This window comes from Rattus norvegicus, chromosome 4 (assembly GCF_036323735.1).
Source record: "Rattus norvegicus strain BN/NHsdMcwi chromosome 4, GRCr8, whole genome shotgun sequence".
NCBI lineage: Eukaryota > Metazoa > Chordata > Mammalia > Rodentia > Muridae > Rattus > Rattus norvegicus.
The window spans coordinates 47319380-47344635 of NC_086022.1; the positions used below are offsets into that span (position 1 = coordinate 47319380).

Sequence of the window (25256 nt, forward strand, 5' to 3'; positions counted from 1 at the left end):
ATATTCCAAGAACTGACCTTGTTTTTTTACTCTGCTAAGTTTTTTCTCATCTTTCAATCATTGTTTTTCAAAGGTCTCTTAATATGACAGTGGTGCTAATGGGTTGTGAATATTGGAAATTCAAAGCCAAAGACGCCAGGAAGGGCAGTTTAGGAGACCAGAAGCTATGGGGATTCACCAGTCCCTAGATTTGGTCCTCATGCAGAAACATCACAATGGGGCATGTCTGCCAATCAGTCTGAATCCCCAAATTAGGGGGTATCTGAAGGATGTGCCTAGGAAAAGGGAACAGTGAGACCCTTACTGATATTCTCCAAAGTGCTATCTGAGGAAAATTCTTAGAATCTCTGTTTCTAAGAAATGGAAGGTGGGAGTTTCGACTATGCTCTGCATTCCTCCAAGGTTCTGCTATATTGATTTGACATGAAGTGTAGAGGCAGTTGAGAGAAAGGTAGCTGAACTATGCTGCTTGAAGCGCAAGTCTCAACCACCACCCACTGCCTCTCCCGGGTACACGGTTTCCAGCTGCCTCTCTCTAAAGACCTCATCACGGTCTTCTGCCCTAATGCTTGACATGGCTTTGTTTCTTGTACAGGCTTGCTACCTGACCAAGAAATGGTAGACTCAGATGAGCAGAGAGGATTTTCATTCCAGGAGTCAGCCTCAATTTATTCATTAGCCTAGACATGTGTCAAAAGCACTCAAGGGCTGCTAAGGGAACAACAATTCCAGGCAAGGTATCACAGTAGCCCTAGGTTGTTTGGTTGTGTGGCTTGATCGCTGTCTTCCAATGTGGAGCACTGACCCCCCACGCAGTGGTCCCCACTTTGCCAGGCCCAGTGGAATGTGCCCTGTATACCTGGGAGTGGTCATTCTGATTATGAACCAGTATAGAAGGTCAAGGCAAAGGACTGGATTCTCCACATTGTGGGGACCTGAGCATCCTGTAAAGGACATTATAATGAGATCTTTCTCTCTAATGCCTTTTATATTCCCAGCGTTAGGCATTAGGGTCACTGGACCATCCAGTTGTAGACTTTGCCATAAACGACCTCAGGGATATCTTCTAGGCTCTCGAACTTACCTAAAAGCTTCCCTCCTAAGATCGGATAGCATTACACATGCACACCCTCCATGCCAAGCACTTTGTGTTCCTCCTGAATTCCATCTGCAGCTAGGCTATTCACTTGTAAGCTGCACTCCTACTTCTAAAAATAACAGGAGACATCATTGCCCTGCCTTTGTTATGCTAAGTTTCCAGGTGACAAACTTCAAAGATGATATTTTTATATGATTACTGGGAAGATTTGCATATTAAGTTTGGATCTTAAAAATACACTTAAGCAATTCTTACGAACCCAGTGGCAGGGCCAGATGAGATGCTGTTGATCTGTGTAGACACTTCATACCTATTTTATTCAGGAGTTGGGAAGCTGTGTGCTCCAGGGCTTGCCAGGACCTCTCTGATCCAGCAGTGTCCTAAATCATGATGGGGCATTTCACTGCTAACGCACTGACTTTTCTTAGCATTTAGAAAGTGGTGATAATTCAGTTTGTATCAATGGGATTTAAGGATAGATGGGTGTTGGACTTGAAGTCTCCTTCACTCTTTAAAGAGATAGAAGAGAAATGCTTTTTCTGTCTCTAGATGATTTTTTAAAAACAGTATGACACAAAGGACAGGAGAGCGGCAGTAAGAACATATATGAAACAGCACACACAGTCTTGATGGATGTGAGGCCCTGAGCTCTAAAGACTGTTGTGGAGTTGCTCAGGAAGCCCAACTGGGACTTTTCCAGTATCCAGACTTCTTGTGATCCAAGATAGTAAGTTCTCCTCATTATTTAGGTGTCCTCCCTGGGGGGAGGGGCTGCCCTTGGGATCTGACAGTACCAAAGTTAGTTCTTGGTGTGGATTAATGACAGACCTCAGCTAACAGCTCACTCTCCTACTAGCTGTACTGGGATCCTCTATTGTTGCTTGTATGAAATGCTAACATCAGTACTCTAGGATCTAGTTGCCCCAAGAGGAGCAGATCCTCACATACACCAGCTTTTGTTGTATAAGCCTTGATCCCCAAGTTGTCTGTGATTGGTTAATAAAGATTCCTACAGTTTGTAACTGGGAAGAAGAGAGGTAGGTGGGGCTTCAGTTCCCAGACCAGAGGTCTGAGGCAGGGACCATCAGGAGGAAGAGGAGAGAGGAGGAAAAAGTAAGACTTGGCCATGGGGTAGAATGGTTGTGAACACATGGCCATGAGGGCAGGCCTGATGTAGGAGCAGCCCAGGCAGAACATGGTAAGTGATATCTTGGGGTTATTGACAGGGAATAGACAAAATAGCTTAGAGGGTTGATGTCTACTCAGTTCTAGTGCTTTTCTGGCTTATTATAAATATAAAACTCTGCGTCTTTTATTTGGGAATTAATTATATGATCTAAGGAGATGTAGAAACCCCCAAATACTTACTGCAACACAGGCTTTGAACCACACCTCCCTCCAGTTAATATACAGCAGGCTCAACGTTTGCACTTAGGAGCCACCTCTACCTCAATTTGAAGGATTTATAGACTTTAAACCTTGAAAACAGCGAAGCCCAACTCGAGCAGAGATGTCCAAGAAGGGGATCTATACTTTGAAGTTCTGCTAAGTTTTATGTGTGTTGAGAATAAAGCATGGGGCCATACCATGAAGGTCTTGAGTTCCAATAGCTCCCTCTTATAACCCCATTACTTTTTAAGATAGGGTTTTATGTAGTTCAGGCTGGCCCCTAATTCACCATGTAGCCAAGAATGAACTTCTAATCTCTTGTTTCCACAGGATTACAGGTACATGCCAGCACACCCACTTCTTTTTTTATATTCTTCTTTTTTTTTCTTTTATCCAGAGCTGGGGACTGAACCCAGGGCCTTGTGCTTGCTAAATCCCCAACCCCGCACACCCACTTCTTTACAGGGTCCTGGGGATTGAACTCTGAGCCTTGTGCAAGCACTTTACCAACTGAATAACAGCTGTAGTCATACAATAACCTTATTAACTACTGCAACCATTTATTGAGAAATTAACCAGACTTAGCCAGGCTCTACCCATGATGGTTTAGATCTATTATCATGTACACATCACAGTTAAGCACAGAAAGTAAGGACTCCTATTCCACAGTTCTGCAAATCAAGGCCCAGTATGGCCAGTACAATTTTCAGCCATCGGTTAGATAGAGGCAGAATTCCCAGGTCTGTGGGAAATTTTCTAAATTTTGTACATTTCCTAAACAAATGTACAAAAGCCTAAATCGCATTTGGATCTTCCTGAAATGTTGAACTATACACACTGTCCCCCCTTCCCCCTCTGCTCCTTAGGGGCAATGCAAAATTCACTTTATACTATTAGCCATAACTAACTATGAGGAGAGACCCAGATGACATCAGTGGGAAAATGGGTATGCAAATTCTGGAGCCTGGTGAATGTTGGTATTTTGAGGCTCTTTAAATGAGGAGGCAGCTCTTACGCATGAAAGCAAATCACACGACCCCAACAAAACGCAGAAGACATTTTGTGCTACTTTTTAAATCTCTGCGTACGTGTCCACACAGAGGAGGAAGGGAAAATGTTCTTTTACAATCCGGCTGTGGTCTGAGGAAATGCAGAGTCTGGCAGGAGAAAGGAAGACTCCATCTACTCTGTGTAGTAAAGTTTCAGGAATCCGGGGATTGTTCCCTGGCAACCGAAGAGCAGAGCAGTGGTTCTCGTTTCTGGCTGCACATTAAAATCACCTGGGGATCATTTGCAGCCCCTTCCCAGGCTAAGTAAATCAGAACCTTGAGGGGGTGGGGCAGGCATGGGGCCCAGGCCCTGACAGGACTTCGAGTTCTTCAGGTAATTCTTATTCGAAGCTTGTGCTGAGCATGCTGTCCCTGGACTGCAGGAGAGAGGCTAAGGAGCTCCTGCTCTTCCACAGCAGTCTGGGGGCCTGTCAGGGGCGGAGCATCAACAGATGCCTGCAGTGGGAGCGGGCGCTGCATTTCTATGGACAGGGAAATCTAGTTATCTAATTACAGTTGTTTCCCACTCTGTGTTTCTAGGGTATCTGAATTACTAAGGAAACATTTCCACAATCTTTGCGTTGGCTGCTCTGGGGAAGATGAAAGATGGTGGTACCCAATGGTCAGACCCAAAGCCAACGGCGGAGGGTGTCAGTATGTATATGATGTGCAAATATTACACTATTTTGTGTCAGGAAGTTAAGCATCTCAGATCTGAATATATCTACAGGCAATCCAGAAATCAATTGTCTGTATAAGCAAGGGGCAATTGTATTATTAAGGACTGTTAGCTGTACAGTCAAGTTTGGTGATGTCCCAGGGTTGGATTTTATTATCTGTTACCGAATGTCACGCTTTTCTGTGGTGAAGGATTCCCTTGGAATGAAGGATTAACTCCATGGCTGAGACCTAGCGTCAGGTCCTGCTAGTTTGCACACACACTTTCCTAGGTGCCATGGCTTCCCTTGGTCTGATCATTCTCTCTTCTCATAGTACATTCTTAACTCCTTTAAGGTGCACAGAGGATGCATTTTCTGAATTCTTGCATGTCTAAAAGGTCTTACTTCAGCCTTCACATTTGATTAATAGCTTGGCTGGGTATAGAATTCTGGATTGGAAATAGTTTTCTCTCAAGTTTGAAGGTGTAACCCTGCAGGCTTTTTGTCTCCTGTGTTGCAGATGGGAACTGTGGCATCTCACTGGTTCTTTTAATATGTTTTTTTTTTAATCTTTTGTCTTTTGTTTCATTTCTTTGCATAAAAACTTTTCAAATCCTTCTCATATTCTTGGTGTTCTGAAATATCACACCTTAGGTATTTTTTTTTTCCCATTAACCCTCAGCGACAGTCATCAGCCTCTTTTTCAACCTAGACTGGTGGACTCTAATGCTGAAATATTCACTTGCATATCTGCCTTTCTGCACCTCACACAGACCTTATGATGTTCCAACTCATTCATGGACCTTGAAAATCCAACCTCTATGCCTTTTTAATTTTCAGGGATTTTTTTTCCAAAGACCTTTCTTCCTGGCTTCTTGAGGGGGGGAAAAAACCTGCATTCAGGTAACATTTCTGTTTCTTACTGACCCTTGTTCTTTCCTCCCTAGTTGGGAAAACTGACGTGTCCAACTGATGAGTTTGAAGGAAGGACTAAAGACTTTTCCTTCCTTCTAGCCTATGAAGGAAACACTATGACCAACCCAGTGACCTCCTGACTGTCCTTCGATGCCTAGTCTTTGAGAGACACAGAGCGACCACACTCAGGGGTCCATTTGGAAGCACTGTGCTGCACAAGGCTCTATCCCTTGGTGCAGGCTTTTCCCAGCCATCAGTGAAACGGAAGTGTTTCTTTCATCTATCTGTTCATTTAGTACCTGGTTTCAAACCCCGTGAGGAACGGGGAATTGTTTGTGGACCTCCTTAAACTCCATTTATCTTCTGGGGCTTTCGCTTTACTTTTGGAAGATTTCTTTAGTTTTCCTTCCAATTTCTTGTCCCCTTTCAGCAGAATTTCAAGCCTCCACTTTTGTTTACAGATGCCACTGCTTCCTCGAAAGCTTTGAGAAGACTGATCAGGCTTTGTAAAATGTCTCCTCCCATCCCTGAGTTATTGATTTTTTTAAAAGATTTATTTATTTATTATATATAAGTACATGGTAGCTGTCTTCAGACACACCAGAAGAGGGCATCAGATCTCATTATAGATGGTTGTGAGCCACCATGTGGTTGCTGGGAACTGAACTCAGGACCTCTGGAAGAGCAATCAGTGCTCTTAACCACTTAGCCACCTCTCCAGCCCGAGTTACTGATTTTAATTCGGGAGCCATTTCCATCTTAATGCCCATACTTTCCAGTGCCCACATTGGCATTTTTGTAACTCTCTAAATACAGTATTTTCTACTTTTGCAATGATTTTTTCTTTCTCCAGCGTGAGACTGCAACCTCATTCACAACCTCAGATGCACACCACCCTAAGTTAGGTCTCAATTTCTCTGTTGTCTCTTGAAATCTCTCCTAGAAGCTCTCCTGTTCTCTTCCTTCCTTTGAACCTTACTGTAGGTCACTGGGACAACCCCATGTAGGATATTTCTGGTCAACCACACAGTTCTCACGCATTTTTATATCACAGAACTCAACAGCATGATTCCTGATGACTCCCTCTGCATGTCCGAAATGCTTCTGATTTTTCCCTTGTGGTACCCCGTCACTACAAGCCTGCTCAGGTGCTCGGTTAAGAAAGTCAGATGTAGAAAACTCTCATGGAGAGCCACACTTTGTTAGTGGCTCTAGTACAAGGAACATTATTATTTCACTTTCTTCTAACATTCTTCAGTAGGTTGCAATGGTGAAGATCTTACTTAACACACCTTTATGAAACCGTTACATATTTGGTTTTGAGCATTTTAAAGGTTTGTTTTTTTTTTAACTTGGAGTCTTATTTTCTACTTTTAGAATTTAACATTTTAAACTTCCTTTTATAAAAAAGAATTATAGATGTTAGCAATCTACACGACAGAGACAAACTCTAAATGTTGAAAGAAAGAACTATAGAAGGCTAAGCTTGAATTATGTGGAAGAGTTCAGTTTCTATTTCTTTGCCCAACCTGCTACCAGAATATAGAGAAGAGGTGTAATATTCATTAGTTTCTTCTTTTGTGTCAGACCATGTTAAGCATTTTAGAGTAGCTATTTTACTCAACACGAGCATATAAGGCATATGATTATTGCTCTATTACAGAAAGGGATGCTGAACCCCTAGAGGCAGAGCCTCTCAGGGAGGCCATCCATGACACCTCACACTAAACCCTTTCCACTCTTCTCATCTGGGATGTGTGAAGCCCTGTGTACATGTTTCCTGGGTTTAGTGAGTCCTATGCTTTTTTGACATGTAGCATCTGCATCGTTAAATATGTTCTGAAAAGAATTATGTCGCCAATTATAAAACAAACTTCTCTTAAGGAGAAGGTTTTCTACATCAGCCTTTATGAAAACTGAGCAGAAGGAACTGTTAGGGTGGCTTTATCAGATTCTTTTTATATAAAGAATATAAGATTTTTTTAGCATGTATTTTGCCAAGCGTATGGACTCTGGATTGTGTCATATTAATTATTTTCCAATCTAGAAAGGAGAGACCATCTACTTTATACCATATAAAACATTTGCCAATGATCAATTGGCCTTGCCTTAGAAATCAAATACATAATTTGTTTCTGGTCTCTGCTTGCCGAGTGCTTACGAACGAAAGCACTTGAAGACATGTCAACGCTACAGCTTTTAGTTAGTTCTATTCCACAAAGCAGCTAACATATTTTGGGTCCTATCAGTTTTCCTGAGGAAACACACATTAAAAACACATTATTTAATTTCCAGATTGGCTCGGAGCCAAGTGCATTTATTACCAATTAAATCCTTTGGACAGACCCACATCTCTAAGATAGGAGTTACTGAACACTGAACAATTTATATCCTTCAACTATTCATGTGCTGGAACGAGGGAAGCAAGAGATGTTTATTAGAAGAGGTGCACTTGGTTAGCTTATGCAAACATTTATTAAGCTCAGTAAGGCACTGTGATTTCTTCAGTTCTGTCATCTACTGAAAACAGTGACTGTAGGGTGGGCTTGCTCAGCTAGAAAATATAAGGTGTGCGATTTGTATTTATGGGCCTTAGCATTACCACATACACAATAATTCTAGTTGACAAATGATGCGGCCCTAACACACATTTTCTAATAATGGACCCTTCGTGGAGCTGGAAACAAGTCTGTTACAAGTTGCCCGCTGTGTGAGAGCTTTAAGTTTGGCCGGGTTTAGGTTCACACGATAGAAGATAGGCATCTAGCCTAGCAAATTCGTACTAACTTGGGACTTAGTGAGGCAGAGGCTGGCTTGCTTACTCAAGTTCTCAGGATCTGAGCTTTGAATGTTATGAACTGAGGAGGGCAACCGGAAGGCACGGATCTGCTAAGCGAACTCTGTGCCCTATAAAGATGCACAGGGTCGTTTGTGAGAAGGGCAGGATGAGGGGGAGGTGAACACAGTTTGGCCTTGCGGCAGCACAGTTTGGTTCCACTCCTCCCTTGTCTGTTGATATTCCTTACTTTTAAAGGGTGGGGTTTCCTTTCCCTCCTATTCCAGCTCTCTGAAGTCAGATCCATTAATTTTTATTACCTATTTCAAGTGCTAATGGGGGGGGGTTGATATCTTTATTAGAACTTAGATTTTTTGCCTTAAGGTCCTGCTTACGAGTTATACTACATGGATTTTGTTTGCTTTAGAGGCATTTCCTGTGGATGCACTTAGAGTTTGCTGTGCCCCAGCTCTCCAGTGGGCGGTGTGCAGGGCCTTGGTCCTCTCTCTTGTCAGTCTTTGACTGGGACTTGTTTGAGCAGAGTGCTGGAGTCTCACTCCAGAAGGCCCTACCTACAAAATGCAGGGCACCAACCGAAGTAGCATCTTCAGATGACTTCAGTTAGTAAATACAGTGAATTTGTGTGCTGATTCTGACTACCAATTATATTTATGTCTCCTCATACGCAAAAAGTACCTAACTATTTGGCTTTCTTGACACCTGGTGCATATGCGTGAGCTTCTTGTTTTCTATGGCAATGCCTGTCCAAAGCCGTGTTCAAGGATTAGAGAATCTTGCTCGCATATTGCCCCAGTCAAGCTGACATTTATAGCTAGGAATTCCTCATAGACAATATTAACCTTTATCATTACAAATATCAACATAGCACAGTTGCCACATGTTCTGTTTTATAATTCATTAATATCAGAAAGCAAACTCTAACAGTCCTGACATTTACACTTAAAACTAATCATAAATGCAAGGAGCTAGAAGAAATTCTGCAATTTTCCTAATCTACTTTTAATTATCAATTCAAATATATTATAAAAGCTTTGAACTTTGATACTCATTACTCTTTTGAAGCAAACTTAAAAGGACTTGAAAAATGTATAAAGATTGAACTCAAGTATTGAGTGTCTTTCTAGAGACATCCAAATGTCTTAGTGAAGTACTTAAGTATCTCTTGATGTGGCTCTGAAGCATTTCTTTATGGAAAATCTCTTATCTCTACCTTGTAGGTTTCACAGCTAGAGAGAGAGAGAGAGAGAGAGAGAGAGAGAGAGAGAGAGAGAGAGAGAGAGAGAGAGAGATTTATCTCCCCAGCTTACAGACCTTACTCTGGTGTGCCACTTGGTACAGCTGGTCTTGCCCTTAGGCACCACCATCTTTCTAACTAAAAGTTAGTTTCCTGTGGTCATGCACCTTTTTTTTCCCCATATTCATTTTCTTATCTGACTCAGTACTCCCAAATGTGTTTCCCCAGGGAGTTTGACAAGTTCCCTTTTGAACTAAGATCAACCCAGTCACTGGTATTGCTTTCAGACCTGCAGGGTGATTTGTTGAAATGCTGTGAATCTCTCAAATGAGATCAAATTGCTTAAGCTGAGTCCACAATGACTCATGGCACATTTTCAATATAAAGACAACATTCCCCTGGTAAAAACAACTGTTCCAGGAGCCTTCTTTGTTAAACAGTAGATTCCGTAGGTGTGTGGGGTTATGTCCATTCACCAACGCTTGGGATTTTTTATTATGATACATATTGTAGTAGTTTATTTCAACACCATATTGTTTTTTATTACTATAACTTTGAGGTAAACTTGAAGTTCAGAATGTGAGAGACCCAACAAGGGTAAGCACCAAGTCTCACCTCTCCTAAGAAGGTGTTTGCAATTGCTACCTCCTGGGAGAGGGAAAATCAGTTTTCTTTGATGTAGTAACACTGGGCATATCAACAGCACTCCAGGGAAAGCCTCATTCTCAGGAATTGTTGTCAGATACAAAATGGTCTCTATGTTTGATATTTTTGTTGTTGCTGTTGGCTTTTTTTTTTTTTTTTTTGGTTTTGATTTATTTTTGTTCTTTTAAAGGAGACAAAGAACAAAGTTGGGTGGGTGGGGTGGGGAAGGAATTGGAGGATTGGAATTTAGGAACAAAATAGATTGTATGAAAAAAATTTAAAAGTAAAAAAATTGACCAAAAACAACTAGCCGCATGGTCCCTGTAGAACTCGTCTGAGATAAAGCTACACGAGGGACAATGTCATCAGCAAAGCCACATTCCAAGGGCAGAAACTGCTGTTTCTTGTGCTTTCTAGTTTTTAAAAGAAATATAGAAATACTGTTTGTCTTTCTAGAGAATTCAGAAATACAGACAATATGAAGCTCTGGACAGTGCCTATAGGTAGACACAGCTGTCACCTCATCTCCTCGAGGGCAACAATTTCACCTGAAAATTAGAAATACTCGTGCTACTCTTTATGTCTATTAAGATTTGGAAAGACCCCATTATAAAACCTTCAAAAGACCTTTTAAATTAACAAAAGTTCACCTGTTTTATTAGGGCATTAGATTGTAGGCAGAGTAACGGATTAAATCCTAAGTAACCATTTGAGTTGGGCTTTGAGCAGCTTCTCTTACCTGGGTTATAAACAGCTTTAACTCTACTGATGTGTCTGACTAAACCAGTGAGCAAAGCCACTGTAACTGCAAGATGAATCCTCAGGTGGGTCTCATATTAAGTTTCATGTCCCTTCTACTTTCACCATAACAAGAGACATGTTTTGGAAGTATGTTTAAAGACTTCTTGCTATAGAAATATTCTTATGGAAATTTCTAGAGAAATTGAAGGGCAGTATTTGATTAGATAGATATTCTGATTCGTTTAGGGAAGTTTAATGAACTTGTGATTATTTCTTCTTAGAAAAGAAAAATAATAATTTAAAAGGCCTTCGAAAGCTCAGGGAAGAAAACAAATGGCACCTCTTTACCAGGTGTCATTTGCTGGTCATTCACTAAAACTTATCTTAGAACTGGCAGCTCTTCCTAGTGTACCTTCTTTAGACCTACAAAGAGTTGCCTGGGGAAACTGAGAGAAAAGCCTTATACCCAATGAATGTAAGTTCTAGCTCTATTTGGAACCAGAGAACTAGACTCAATGAAAAGCAAATCTCAAGTGAATGTGAGAGAAAAAAAAATATTATTGATAAAATCTCTTAGAAGCGGTTAGCATGAATGATAATGCAAATTTAGATGGTATTGCAAAATAGAAACACGTGAGGGTGCTCTGTCCAGCTGTCATAATAAATTAATTAAGCTTTAGTTATTACGGGAAATTGAGACGGAAATTGGGGGAAATGTGGACGGCAGTACTGGGATGTGACTTAGCATTGCCTAAACAGATATGTCTTGGGATGAATGACTTTTCTTTCAAATAAGATTCGCCATCCTCCCCACCCCCCACCATTATCCTCAGTTTTTAAAGGTAGCCGATGCTCATTTCAGACAATCTGGGAAAGACTAAAGTACAACAGAGGGAAAAGACGGAGCTGATGTTGCTGTCAGCCCTGGGAGAGTGGGACTTTCTAGAGCTGGGCCAGTTGGAAACTTTGCTCAGGAGGACTGACCAGCCTGTTCTCGTTTTGATTCCACAGATCTTCTGCTGGTAAGGAGAGGGAGTAGGGACTGGGGGTCTAATGACCGCAAGAAGAGAATTAGAGACGCATGTTGATCTCAGTGCATTTGCTCTCATTAAAGTTTATATTTGCTGACATCACACCTCTCCTTGAGAAAGTCTGCCCACCCACCATTAATTAAAGCCACATTTTTAAAAGTCAGTGTGTGCACTTTTATCCTAATCAGAAGTAGCCTCCGAAGTTTTGGGGAGTAGGCAGGAGAATATCTGAGGCCTGACAGCTGTTCACCTCTAGGTAGTGAACCCTCATGTGATTTATATTAAAACATTTTTTTTCTTTTTTTTCAGAGCTGGGGACCGAACCCAGGGCCTTGCGCTTGCTAGGCAAGCGCTCTACCACTGAGCTAAATCCCCAACCCCAAAACATTTGTTTATGTAGGACCGAGAGTATAATAGCTAAGACCTATTACTTTGAAGATTAGAGCTATTCAATGTCTAGTGACATCTTATAAGAACATTCTTTTGGACACGATGTAGTGTCATATAGTCTATCTTTCCTAATAGAGGAATCAAGTTAAAATACCCCATTCAAATAATTAAGCAGGGCATTCTTATCAAAGACATCACACACCATAACTTACATGCACACTATCGATGACAAAACGAAGATCAATATAGATTACTTTTATCTAAATCATTGCACAAACAACAGTTACTAATTGTAGGATTGCATAACCACTGTCTATATTCTTGGCAGTGGTCACGATAAGTTCACGACTTCATGCAAATAAAGATTGTGAATATTCAAGTTCAAAAGTACTATTTGTAAATAACTCAGATCACATGTTCTCTTTTATGTACTAAGGAAAAGTCCCTTTCCTCCAATTTCTTTTTAAGTGAGATTTGCTCTTTTTGGGAGCCCAGTCAAAGGATTTCACCCAAATTGATCTGTCTTCTTTTCCTATCCTTTTTCCTATCAGTCCCTCCTCCACAACTTTGAATTTTATGCTGATCTTTCTTTACAAATTAATATCAGACTTATTTAATGGTTTATTGACAAAAGACAACTTGGGCTATCTGTTTCCTTTGGCAATTAGATTATCTTATAGTGGTTCAGACCAAATATTTGTTTATCTCATCCAGTTTCCACTTCCTGCCCAAAGACACAGATAACATTCTGGTTCTCCTGTTATTCCTTTCAGACTGCCCTCTAAACAATCCTACCTCATTCATGCATCTGAACCTAGACATTGAAGCAATTTAGTCCTAGGGTGAAGTATCCTGGTCTTGGACTTCGATCTAACCCTGAGCTCTGTACCAACTCTTAGTGAGTGCCTCATGGAACTTCAGTTCCCTCATCTACCACATGGGTGTTTGAAGGTGATGACAGACTAGATTCCTGTAGACCATGAGGTTCACCAGGATGAAAGGATAGGGTAGCTCTTTAGTTCTCTTACTCAGCCAGTACAAAACCAAAAGAGGAGGCTTTATAGCTAATGCTGAGTCTGGCTCCAAAAGAGAGTACCCCTGAATTTAGGAGATCCAACCCATCATGCCCGGTGAATTGTTTTCATGGAGTGTTTGGGAGAAGACGAACTGGGTGTCAATGCTCCATACAAGTATTCTAGATGCTATTGCTATAGGGGATTAAGAACGAACTGGCAGTTAATTCCTGTTGCCTGGATGCTACACCGTCTAGAAGGACCATAAAATACTGGAATCACTAACACTGCTCTAAGCAGTGGTGGACTTCCTGAGTTCAGCTGTGGGAAAGAAGGTGGGGCATGGGTGGGTGTCTCAACCCAATTGATGGTACACTTTCGAACAAGTGGCTCTGGGCCGGGGACTCAATGGGACGGCTCTGATATAATCAACTAGGAAATCTTAAGATGAGTCCCAAGGCCACAGGGTCCTCAGCGGAGCAGGGTAGCAGGCCATACCTTCCTTCCAGCTCTGTTGTTGTGAAGATTCATCAGGGCTCTGGCATCCTTTCCTTTCCTTTCCTTGGCATCTACAAATGCACGGGCGAATTTGATCCCGTAGTCAATGTTGTCACTACAGCCGCCCCAGTCGAAGGTACCTTTGCTGTCCTTGCCACTCCCTTTCTTCTTTGGATCGCAGGAACAGGACTTTAATTCTCCTTGGCTACAGGCCCTGGTGATGGCAAATACAACGCCAGCTGAGGAGATGGCGTAAACAAAGGCCGATTCCCGGCTACCTGAAACAAAAACGCTTTTCTTAAAAGTGGTCAGAGAGCGTCTCTGCAAGTGTTCTGCGTGGCTTTCACATGGTGAATTGCTTGGTGTTCCGTCTCCTACCGTTCTTTTCTAGATCCCAGGTGATTTCCTTAATATGAATCCCTTACATTTAGTGGAGGATTTGGTCCATGTAAATATCTATTGGCCAACCCTTCCTTAATACAGAGTAGAAAAGATAAAAGATAGCTTTGCTCCTAGCTTCAGCAAACCATATTTACCCCCAAACTACAGATGTCCCAGAAGAGGAGAGCTGAGTCACCTTAGTATCTCTATGTGTAAAACTACCTGAATTCTACAGAGCTAGCATTCGTTCTATTGTAAGGTTTGGAAGTCATGATATCACAGCTTGGAAAAAGCCTGCCAACATAGACACTAGTGGGTGTGATTGTAGTCTTGGCTACTCCAAAGGATGGGGTGAAAGACTTCCTAAACCCAAGAGTTTAAGGCCAGAACAAACAAATAGACTCCCAAGCCTCTAGGCATTACTGAGGACACTAGGGCAAATTTAACTTACGGGCAGAAAAGTACTGAATTCAAGGAAATATTGGGGCTAGGATGGGGAGAGAATTCAGTCAGCTGCCAGCCCCTGGCCTTCACATGGGACAACTGGCTTGCCATCAGCTTTCGGGAGTAATTGAAAGATTGCTGAAGGTGATATGCAATATCCTTGAGCTGCATACTGTGAGTAACCACTGAGGTGATTTTCCTTTCAGTGGAACACCTGCACTAGTCGTTGGTATCGGGTCAGAGACAGTGAAAAGCTTTTGCTTTGGTTCTTTTGGAAGGAAACAAATTTACCGCCTCTAATTAGACTTGGGCAAGAACCCTTTGGGGGCTTTCTTAGACTTGTTCTTTATTAGAGAGCAGCCTACTTTCACTTACAGGCTGAGAGGAACATATTTCAGTGCAATAACTACATTAAATTATTTTAATAATCTGTAGTAATTCATAACACGGTGTTGTGGTGGAGTGACAGATATAAGGCTCTTTAGGGTCCGGGTGCACCTCATTTTTCAAGTGGAACTGTATTTCATTGTTACCAGCATGGCCTTTTATTAATGGTTGCTGCAGCGAATATATTAACAATCAAAATAGAAGCCGGACTAGCTAAGGCCAAGGCAAGGCAGAAAGCAGAGAAGCGTTTGGCGATTCAATCTGTCAGGACCAGTGTGACTTTTTGAACCACGCAGCTGGGAGAACAGCCTACTTTTTTCCGAATCGAAGCCTTGCTCGTTTCCATGTGTCACTCATGGCTAGAGCTTACTGTGCATCCCTTGCAAAGTCTGCCTTGCTAGTCTCACTATTAAAAACCATTATTGCAAGTCTACACAATATTAAGTGGCACTTACCTCAGCCATTCAGGAATATCTCCATCCAAAACTCTAGTTATCAAAAAGGGAAACTATTATTTCTAGGGATAATCACTTAGATGGACATTTGCCTCAGGTAGCAAGCCAAGCTGGTGAGATTCTGTTCTTAAGGTCTGTGGGCTCATGGGAACTGTTTTAAAAGCCCCAGCTAACACGGTAAGGCTCACACATTGGTAAAAAGGAATACTGAAAGGTAGTGACCAATCTGGCTTAATTTTACCTGCTGGTTTTTAGATTAACAACACCTCCTTTATATATTCAATTTTTTATAGCTTTGAAATATTCTTTGCTAAGAGTTGTCTGTATTACCATTGAAAGTCAAGCTCTGGATTTGGAATCCGGTATCCATGTTTACAGACACCATAGATGAGAAGTAATGGTGTGTACTTAATGTATTTAGCACTAATCTTATAGTTGGAGTGAGACACTTTGTAAGTGAGGAAATGCATGGGAGACATGGATCAAAGCATGTTAGGGACACACAGTGTTTTGAAAGCACTAAAGAGGTTTGTGAGGTACAAAACCTGTATGCAGCTGGTAAACAATCACATTGTCTTGTTGACTCAACCAAAAAAGAACAACAACAACAACAACAACAACAAAAAACAAAAAATTCTAAAGAAATTTCCAAAGGAAATGTTATTATTTGTCATCAGTCAAAGACATTCATTAATACCATTTACTTAAATAAAAACGTTGCACATGACTGTCTTTGTTTTGCCTCCAGATGTTTCGGTGACATGCAGATATGGACTTGAGATGTTTTCAATTAACTGCTTTAGATGAGTCACTAAAGTGTTATGTGTGAAATAGTAGCACATTGCAAGATCTGGCTTCATAACAAAACAAAATTTGATCATGGGCTTCTTAGAAAAGCTGATTCTTTTTCAGGTCATCACAACTGAAATTATATCCTAATCTCAATGCTGATGCTTCTGGGTGTGCTACCAATGAAGCTTCTGTCCTTTTAGGATGGAGATGAATCTACAATGTCAAGATGTCAACTGGATGGGCAGGCAGGGTGTGTTTCATTTGGGAGGATTTTACCTGGGAAGGTAAAACCCTGAGCTACAATTTCTTGAGGGTCATGAATTGCCCAACTCTTAGGAAACAAACAAACAAACAAACAACACTTATCTTCTATCCACTGTCTTGTCTTCCTTTGTCTTTTCCTCTTGAACCTTACAAGGATGAACCCTAATCTCCTTTTGTTTTTTTTAACCCATTTTAGAATGTCAGAGGTATCTACTTAAGACCCAAAAGACTGTTTGCGTTTTTCCTCTACCTGTGAAAGAGTAAATTCCACATGTTTTAAAAAGGCATTCTGTTTTACTCTGGGACTGTAGAGCACACATGGCCAGTGTTCTCCACTTCCCTGTAATCACGGGGCTTTCAGTAGCAATAATGACCTCCCTCCAGCAATCTACCTTTCGTCTTATCTTCCCCATCATCAAAAGGTACGTCTAGGTTTCTAACAGTGAATTCTTCACAACCCTAGATTGTAGTTTCCCTCTGAGTAATTAACTGTAAGAAGTCTTTGGATCACTTCATTGGAATTTCATGATTATTTCCAGGCTGGTAGCCCAAATTCAGCCCCTCTGCAAACCAATAGAGAATCATCACTGACAGTCTCTGGGATCTGCAGAGATGTCTGGGAAGAAGTTGGCCGTCTGTGAAGGGTGGAAAGAAGTCACATGGCCGAGCGTTTTAAGTTTCGAGCGTCTCGGCATCAGCTGTAGGAAGTACCAGCTAGAACCTCTTATTCACCTGAGGCCTCAGACTAAGTCGGATGGTTCAGTTTTCTTCTGTTACCATGTCTTCTCTCAGTAACTCTGCGAAGTATTCTATGAATGAACCCTCAGCTTTGAAAGAGATGCCGTCTTTTGGATCATTTATTGAAGCTGTTTCCTTAAAGGTCAGTGGCATGGCTCACAAAACAAACAAACAAACAAACAAACAAACAAACAAACAAACAAACACTGAGTTGACTCTCTGGAACCCTCAGTGAAAAGAGAGAACCAAATCCCGAACCCTGTCTCCTCGATTCCACATGCCCCATACCTGCTCAGTAATAATAACACATTTTACAAAATTTAAATTGCTTCCTTTCCTCTGGGATTTCAAGGTTTTTTTTTTTTTCAACCCTCCATAAGCAAAGGACTTCATGGACCTACAGGTTAACATTGTCTAAATGAGAAGCTCTTCAAATTTAAAATAACTTGAAAGTCTTGATCTATTTTAATGAGAAAACACCTACAAACAATACAGTCTATGGTGAATTGCCGCGGACATTTGCAAATTTACATTGACAAGGTCCAGCACTAATTGATTTACTGGTGAACTACCCTCGGAGAAGTCTTAAAATTCCACGAGGGTGACATTTGCTGTTACCCTTTCAAAAATTTGCGATGTCATATCGAAACTCTAAAAGGAATGCATAAGAGTATAGTTCTTAAATGAGGGAAATAAATTGCAGGATATCACACAAATTAACTTTAGGGAGACTCTAGGAGTGAGAGGGCTACGCCCTTGGGGGATTTTAGAGGCATTCATTTATGCATTTGGCCTCATAAAACCCTAGGGCTCCGCGGATGACATGGCAGAAACACCCTCTGTTAAGCATTACCAAGTGCACAGCCTGGATGATTTTCTTGGGAATGGGAGGGAGTTGGGTGGGCAAAAACAAGTGTAAAGTTCTCTGTCTCTGTCTTTGCACATAAACTATTGTATTTCTAGTCAAATTTCCCACTAACAAATGGGCAGAGTTATTTCTTGAAGAAGGCTACTCTCACCGGTTTCATGATGAGTATTATTTGAAAGTAAAAATTGATTTTAATTCAATTTAATTCATTTTCTCTGATTACATGCAAATAGATCACTAACTTTGAGTTTCTTTCAATATCCCATATCCGGACACTTAATGATTCTTACTACCTAATTAGGAAAATTTTAAGTCTCCAAGAGAAAAAGAAATTTCTGTACTTAAAGTCATCAGTCCTCTTTCATAAATACGCTTACTGCCTAAAATGTAGTTTGAAAAAGCAGTAGGTTCTCACGACAAGTCTATTCTCTGTAACAATTGGATGGGACCTGGGACACACAGGTTCCAATCAGAGTGCCAGTAGTACAGGCTAGTCCCTGCCCTTGTGGAATTTACATTCTATGGAAAATTCTGGACAAAATGCCATTAAGGATGAGTTGGGGGCGGGGGTGGGGGAGGGTAGGGGTGGGGGTGCTTTGAGTACAGGTGTAGGGAGGGCCAGGAGCAGGAGACTCACTTCGGAGGAGGACCCGGCCAAAGAGGCTGTGGTCTCTGTCCAGGGTGTTGCAGTTCCAGCGATGCTGGCGGAACTGATGCTGGCACTCTGCTGTCCACTCAGCCACGCCCAGGCCAATGGCACGCATCACGTCTGGGTGTCGGTGGCACAGCTGACGCTGGCGGCTCACCAGACCTGGCACATTGTCACACATCACCCTGGAGGAGCCACCTGTCGCTCTCATGTACCTGGGAGGGATGGACAGAAAGGCAAAGTTGATGTTAATAGATGGGCCAGGCTTGGTGTTCCCCCAGGAGACTAGCCCTAAAGCTACTTGAGGATGAATTGCTTAGTCCCTGGAAACATGAGAAGGCAGGGGTTATTTGACTGTCATTCAGTGCAGAAGCAGGCAAGGGAAGCCAATGACCTGGTCAAAGCTACTCCAAATACGGTGATGATTATCTCCCAAAGCTGTGGCCACCAAATGACAAGGAGGACAGGGAGGCAGAGGCAGTTAGTAGCATTGTGAAGTTGGGGGCCCGAAGGGGGTGGGGCAAGTGTGTTTGGGAGAACACAGAGAGAATTTCAAAGAAGACTGCTTTCAGTGATGCCATATGTCTGCCTTTGGCTTTGGAGGAAGCTGACCTTTAGAAGTTCCTCATTCCCATTTGTTGATCCTAGATGTCTGCAAATCTGCCAGCATGTGTCCTATTAGCACCTGCTGGGATCTAATGCTACATTCTTCTTACAAACATGCTATTCTTTCCATACTAAAGAATCCTCAAAATGGTTTCCTTTTCTGGCTCTTTTTGTCATGTATAGAAATTTTTGGGGATTAAAAAAAATCTGCTGCTATCACGAGCACTACATATTTGGAAAAATCAGCATTATAGTTCCATAAAGTATTTTTTGAAAAGAAACTTGAACAAAAAGAAAATTACAGCATTATCTCTTTGCAGATGTTCTCCATTCGTGTAAAATGTATAGAAAGGTACCTTTGACACAATCCAAGTTGCCATAGGAATCTTTTGAAAGTGACCAAACAAGGAGAATATCTCTTTTTGTTTTTCTATTATTTGATATGATCATAACATCATTGAGGTGTGACTTACAAAAATATATGTTTAAGTGACAGCTGAGAGACAGTGTGACAAAATGCCCAGCAGTAAATAATGTTTATACACACAAAGAAACAGAGGTAATCATTTTATTGAAAAATGGTCAGTCTGATAAATCAATCTTTGATCCTGTGTCAGCAAGGTCAAGCCTAAAGGCCTTTCCTGCTCCAACAAGCTTAGGAAGTCTCTGAGCCCTGCTTACCATCAGGGCTTTGCTGTTTCTCTCAGGCACTCTGGGATCTAAATAGTCCACTGATTTTGTCCTGTACTCTATTTGGCTGAGAGTCGCACCGTTGTCACAAAAAAAAAAAAAAAAAAAAAAAAAAAAAGAGAGAGAGAGAGAGAAAGAAAGAAAGAATGTGTGTGTGTGTGTGTGTGTGTGTGTGCGCGCGCGCGCGCGCGTGTGTGGCCAATATTTCTGAATCGCTATCAGAATACTTTAATATCTGCTCTGGAACTTTATGTACAAGAAAGTTTCAGAGTTTGGAACTCCCATCTCTTTCCAAGGTCAGGAAGTTGATAGATGAAGGTGATTTCTAGAGAGGCAGAGTATGTACAAAGTAAATCATACATCAGTATACAGAGACAGTGGCAGCAGTTAACCTTAGGAAGACAGTTTTGAGCAGGGTAGTATAATGGGTACCCCAGTCCCAGTAGTTTTACATCCAGACAATATTCTCTACCTGGAGGCTGCTTCATTGGGGTGAAGCACCAGGCATGCGGAAGGGAAGGACAAGAGAAATAGTGCAAAACCAGAGGCTCCAGGTTTTACAACTCCAATAGCCTGGGTTGATTTCTCTTGAGGTCCTGGGAATGGGGGTGGCAGTTGTTGTTTTCAAGGTGAATTCACACACACACACACACACACACACACACACACACACACACACACACACACACCCCGCTGCTAGAAGTACAGCTCAGCATAGCACATTTCTCAGTGGAATAAGGTATTGGCTGCTTTTGCTGTCACTCAGCTGGCTCCAAACAACCAAACATTAAACCTCTCATTTGTGGGGCATGTGAATTGTTTTGGAGTTGTCAAAGCTAAAATGGGTTTTTGAGAAAAGCAGAGGGGTTCAGCTTAGGATGCTGTGTCAAGACAGAGTTGTTCCAGAATCCACAACTGCCAGGACTAGGAAACAGCCAGGGAGGGTCTCTAGGACCAGTAGGGTTCCCACTCCCATCTCCAAAAATCCATCAGCACCGCGCCCATATGCGGAGACTTACCACCATGAAGAGCTGACCTCAGGGGTGAGCCAGGTCAAGAGCAGAGGGAGCCAGAGCCAGATTCCACCGAGAGGGACGTTCATATTAACCCCCTTGCGTCTACATCAGGTCAGACTCCGTGTGCGGGCGCCATGCGTGCCCGGAGCAGAAGCGCTCAGCTCCGGGAGCGCCTCGTCACGGCTGCCGGCGCCTCTGCGCCCCCGCCCCCCCGCCGCTCGCGTCTGCGGCTAGTGGTGAGACTCACTGATAAAGTTTCAAAAGACGAGCCCAGCGAGCGATAAAGGGCAGCCGGGGCCGCCTCGCCCACAGCCAATTCCCCAGGCGCTGCGAGCGCAGGCAGCCCCGAGCTCTGCGTGCCTCCCGCGCACCCTGTCCTTTCGGTTCCCCGCCAGGCGCAGTCAAAGAAGGGGGCGCCTGCGCCGGGCGGGGGCGTGGGGGGCACTGGGTTTTATAGAGGAGTGGAAGAAAGGATGGCAAGAGATATCTCCGGGTGAGGAGGAGCAAAGGAGGTTGACTAACCTCGGAGTGGCCCGGAGCATCATAGAGAGGCAAATGCACCTTTTTGGGAAGTTCCTAGCCAGAGAGTCACAGTGGGCTAGTGCCACCACCCGAACGTAGGCTGCCAAGGGTAGCAGTTTCTGGTAAATTGAAGTCCCTGATCGAGCAATATCGTGGCGGGGATTTGGGTGGGTGGGTGGGTGAGGAGATAATTGCCCATAGGATACACGAAACCAAAAATGATTTCCAACCCATTGCTTTCAGCACTGGAAGATACTCATGGGAATTGGGCTCTGAAGTGTCTGATCACTCACTTTCTGACCAGGTTGAGAAGGTTAGCCTAGGCCTCGGAAATGAAGACCTATGGCCCCGATTCCTGTTTTCCATACATGAAGGGAATGAGGAAGAGGGGCTGGGACCCAGGAGATCTCAAGTAACAGTTTCTGTCTAAGCGCCCTTGGGAAGGTGCGGCTTTTACTCACACCCAGCTCCCCCTAACGCTGTTGAGGGAGTGCAATAGATCACAGAGGGGCTTCTAGGCAGTCAGGCAGGTATCCGCTCCCTGACGTGGACTGCATCTCTCCAGCCAGGCTGTCCAACCTGTGAGCCTGGCCGAAGTACAGTGAAAGTACAGTGACACGGGACTTCGGACTTGGGTCCCTATAGAGTAGATATGGGGCTTGGGCCCCGAGGGTGGAGCATCTTGAACAGCAACTGACTTGAAGCCTCGTGGTTTATCACCGGAAAGGAAAGACCAGGAACTTACAGCGACCTTGAACTGTTCCATTGCTCTTTTCCTGGGGGGGGGGGGGCACCACCACCACCCAGGAGCGTGCCCGGGGGAATGTGGAGTATGAAGGGGTTGTATGGTCATTGTATATAGAGCAGGCGTGCGGATAGGAAGGATAATGGTACTCCCCACCCAAACCGTATCTTCCACCTCTTGGGCCAGTATTCGCTAGTCAGCTATCGCCCAGCACCGAGCAAGCGGTGAGAGGCTGGACGAGGCACAGTCCAGAGATGCCAAAAACCTGAAAGATGCTGTCATCGCCACCCCCTTCCCCCTCGCTGTCCGTGGCAGGTCCGGCCCCTCCCAGGCTGACCCAGATACATCCCCTTTTGGGTCCGGAAAGGGAGGAGAGGGAAACAAGCACCGCGCCACCCACGACTCGGGAAGAGCAGGGCTCCGCGCCAGAGCTGCTCCATATCACTGGGCTGCGACCCAGGGGAAGTTCTGCTTCGTCTTCGCTGGGCGAGGGAGGGGGTGAACTGGGCTCTGAGAAGGAGTGCATGCTGACAGGGGAGGGCCGGGATCGCTCCCAACAGCATTACCTCGTGCACCTCAATTTATGGTCACCAGTTTCTTCCTGAAGGAAGCAGATGAACGAGCTAAAATTTATCTTCGCCCGCCATTCTAAGTTTGTTGAAGTCCTGAGGTTTCACTTGTAGCTGTAAATGAAACCAGGCAATACACGCGATTTGGGGGACGGGGGATGGGGGGGGTGTTAGGCAGGTTGCATGCTTCCATGGATAGTGAAAATGTTAACCACTTTTGAAACTCCAGCTCACAAGTCCCACCCATCTCAGCACATCGTGTCCTCTCAGCTCAGGGGCTGTTAGAAACACATAGAGTGTGGCCATCGTTTAAGATCCCTTCCTCTCCGCCCAGGGAATTATATGGCCAGGAGACTTGCCCTTCAGTCGATGGTGAGGCCAATGGAATGACCTAAACCTGAAACAGGCCTCCTAGAAAAGGGATGGACCATCCTTAGAGCCAATTAAATCCTCCCCGAAGAGCTTCACGAGGAAGCGCCACATGCCTTGCCGAGTACAGATCAGTTTTGGTCAAAGGCAAAAGGCTACAAAAGTTCAAGAAAGGCTAAACCCAGATGTGCAAAAAGGCCCACCCAAACACCCCTTCTGACCTGTCTGGAGGCAGTCTGGACCAGATGACTGGTCTCTTCCAGATCTGTGATTCTACTTCTCTCCCTACTCCACCCGGAGTCACTGATGACCCATTACATAGTCCCATACAGCAACTCTTCCTATCCAGAGGCTCCCGCCTCTCAGCTCACATGCATCTAGTCTCTTAAATGGCCTTGGACAGGTAGTTGGAAAATGTTCAAGGCAAGCAGGCAGAAAGGCGAGCCTTTCTTTTCTCATCAGAAATGACCACAGCAAAGAAGAGTTAATAAATGAACAGCGGGGCACGGGTTCACACTTCACTCCGGTTATAGCAGAGGGAAGAAAAGGCCGGATTCAGAGGGCTTTACATCTACCAATTCAATGTTTGAGTCTCATATTTCTTCAATAAGAAATTTCAGAATTGACCATAAAATTTACTACAATATACAGGACCCAGCCGCCCCCACCCCAACTTAAAAAAAAGATTAATGTTAGTTTGCTTATAACTTCAGTATGGCATTTTAGCCAAATGAGTCAGTCTATTTTCTTAGTTAGATCCATTGTTTGTCTAATCTCCCAGGGCAGAGAAGAGAACTAATTTACTACCAGACTATCTCCACCCTTTAAAAATGAAGTTACTTCTTCAACTACATGGTCATTTGTCTTTCAGTCTGAGTTAGTTTCTTCTTTAGGCAATATAGAACTATTTTTAAAAAGATTTACTATTTTATTTTTATTATTTTAAATTGTGTGTGTGTGTGTGTATGTGTGTGTGTGTGTGTGCTTGCATGTGGGTATGTGTACATGCCTGTAGGGACCCTCAGGTGCCAGAGTTTTCAGATCCCCTGGAGCTGGAGTTACAGTTGTGAGCCACCTGACATTTGTGCTGGGAACAGACTCTAGTCTTTTGGAAGAGCATCAAGTACTTGTAACCACTGAACCATATCTCCAGCCCCTTATAACCATCTCTCTCTCTCTTTTTTTTTTTTTTTTTTTTTGGTTCTTTTTTTCGGAGCTGGGGACCGAACCCAGGGCCTTGCGCTTCCTAGGTAAGCGCTCTACCACTGAGCTAAATCCCCAGCCCCTATAACCATCTCTTAACCAAAGGAAAAGTCATTTAAATCTCAGCATATATTTCAATGAATTGATGCTAAAAGACGTATACTTGTAAGCCCAAGAGAGATTTTATGGAGTATAGAGTTGGGCAAAGGCTATGAGGTACCTATGTTTCACTTTTTTTTTTTCTGTTGAAGACCAGCCCCCACTTGAGGGTGGTAGCATTGCAAAATAAAACACAAGAAATCCAGGATTTCTTCAATAAAAAAATCTCAGAATTGATCATAAAATTTACTACAATATACAGAACCCATCCCCCCAACGTTTAAAAAAAGATTAATGTTAGTTTGCCTATAAGTCCTGTATGGCATTTTAACCAAATGAGTCAGTCTATTTTCTCCATTAAAGGAGAGAAGAGTTGGAGCCACAGTCTAAACTGGCAAGGTGGAATGTCAAACTTGAGCAGGGGATGATAGAGCATCAAGTACTTGTAACCACTGAACCACATCTCTAGTCCCCTACAACCATCTCTTAACCAAAGGACAAATGGACCATAGAAGATTCCAGCTAGAATCACAACATGGGCAAATCACAAAACTGAGAAGACAGAAGAAACCAGAAGAAACCAGAAGATGGGTCGATAAAAATATAATGCAAAGAAAAATCCTTATAACTGGTCAATGACAAGTATCTCATTATCCTTATTGTTATGAAGAGAAAGTAAGAATGACAGGGTGGGGTTTCAGATATGGCTCAACGGTTAAGAGCACTGACTGTTCTTCCTAGAGGTCCTGAGTTCAATTCCCAGCAGCCACATGGTGACTCCCAACCCTCTGTAATGGGATCTGATGCCCTCTTCTGGTGTGTCTGAAGACAGTTACAGTGTACTCATATAAATAAATAAATCTTTTAAAAAATGACAGTGCAAAGGACTGCAGATTCCTTATGGACGAGGATATAGGACGAACATTGTATAGCATAATGAGAAGCATCAGGCTAGAATTCTATAATCAGTCAGCATATTCGTGACATGTAAAAGTCAAA

General features: G+C 43.0%; 1 protein-coding gene across 1 annotated transcript in view; it reads right to left on the reverse strand.

The window, feature by feature from the left end:
- The window catches only part of Wnt2 (Wnt family member 2), a 45985-nt gene extending 25080 nt beyond the window's left edge, over window positions 1-20905 (reverse strand). The window contains exons 1-3 of the mRNA NM_053695.1: window positions 20754-20905; window positions 18427-18653; window positions 13461-13738 (exon numbers count right to left, since the gene is read on the reverse strand). Of these exons, the coding sequence (NP_446147.1) occupies window positions 13461-13738; window positions 18427-18653; window positions 20754-20836 (588 nt within the window). The 5' untranslated portion in view covers window positions 20837-20905. The remainder of the gene's footprint in view (window positions 1-13460; window positions 13739-18426; window positions 18654-20753) is intronic.
- Between the last annotated feature and the right edge of the window lie 4351 nt (window positions 20906-25256).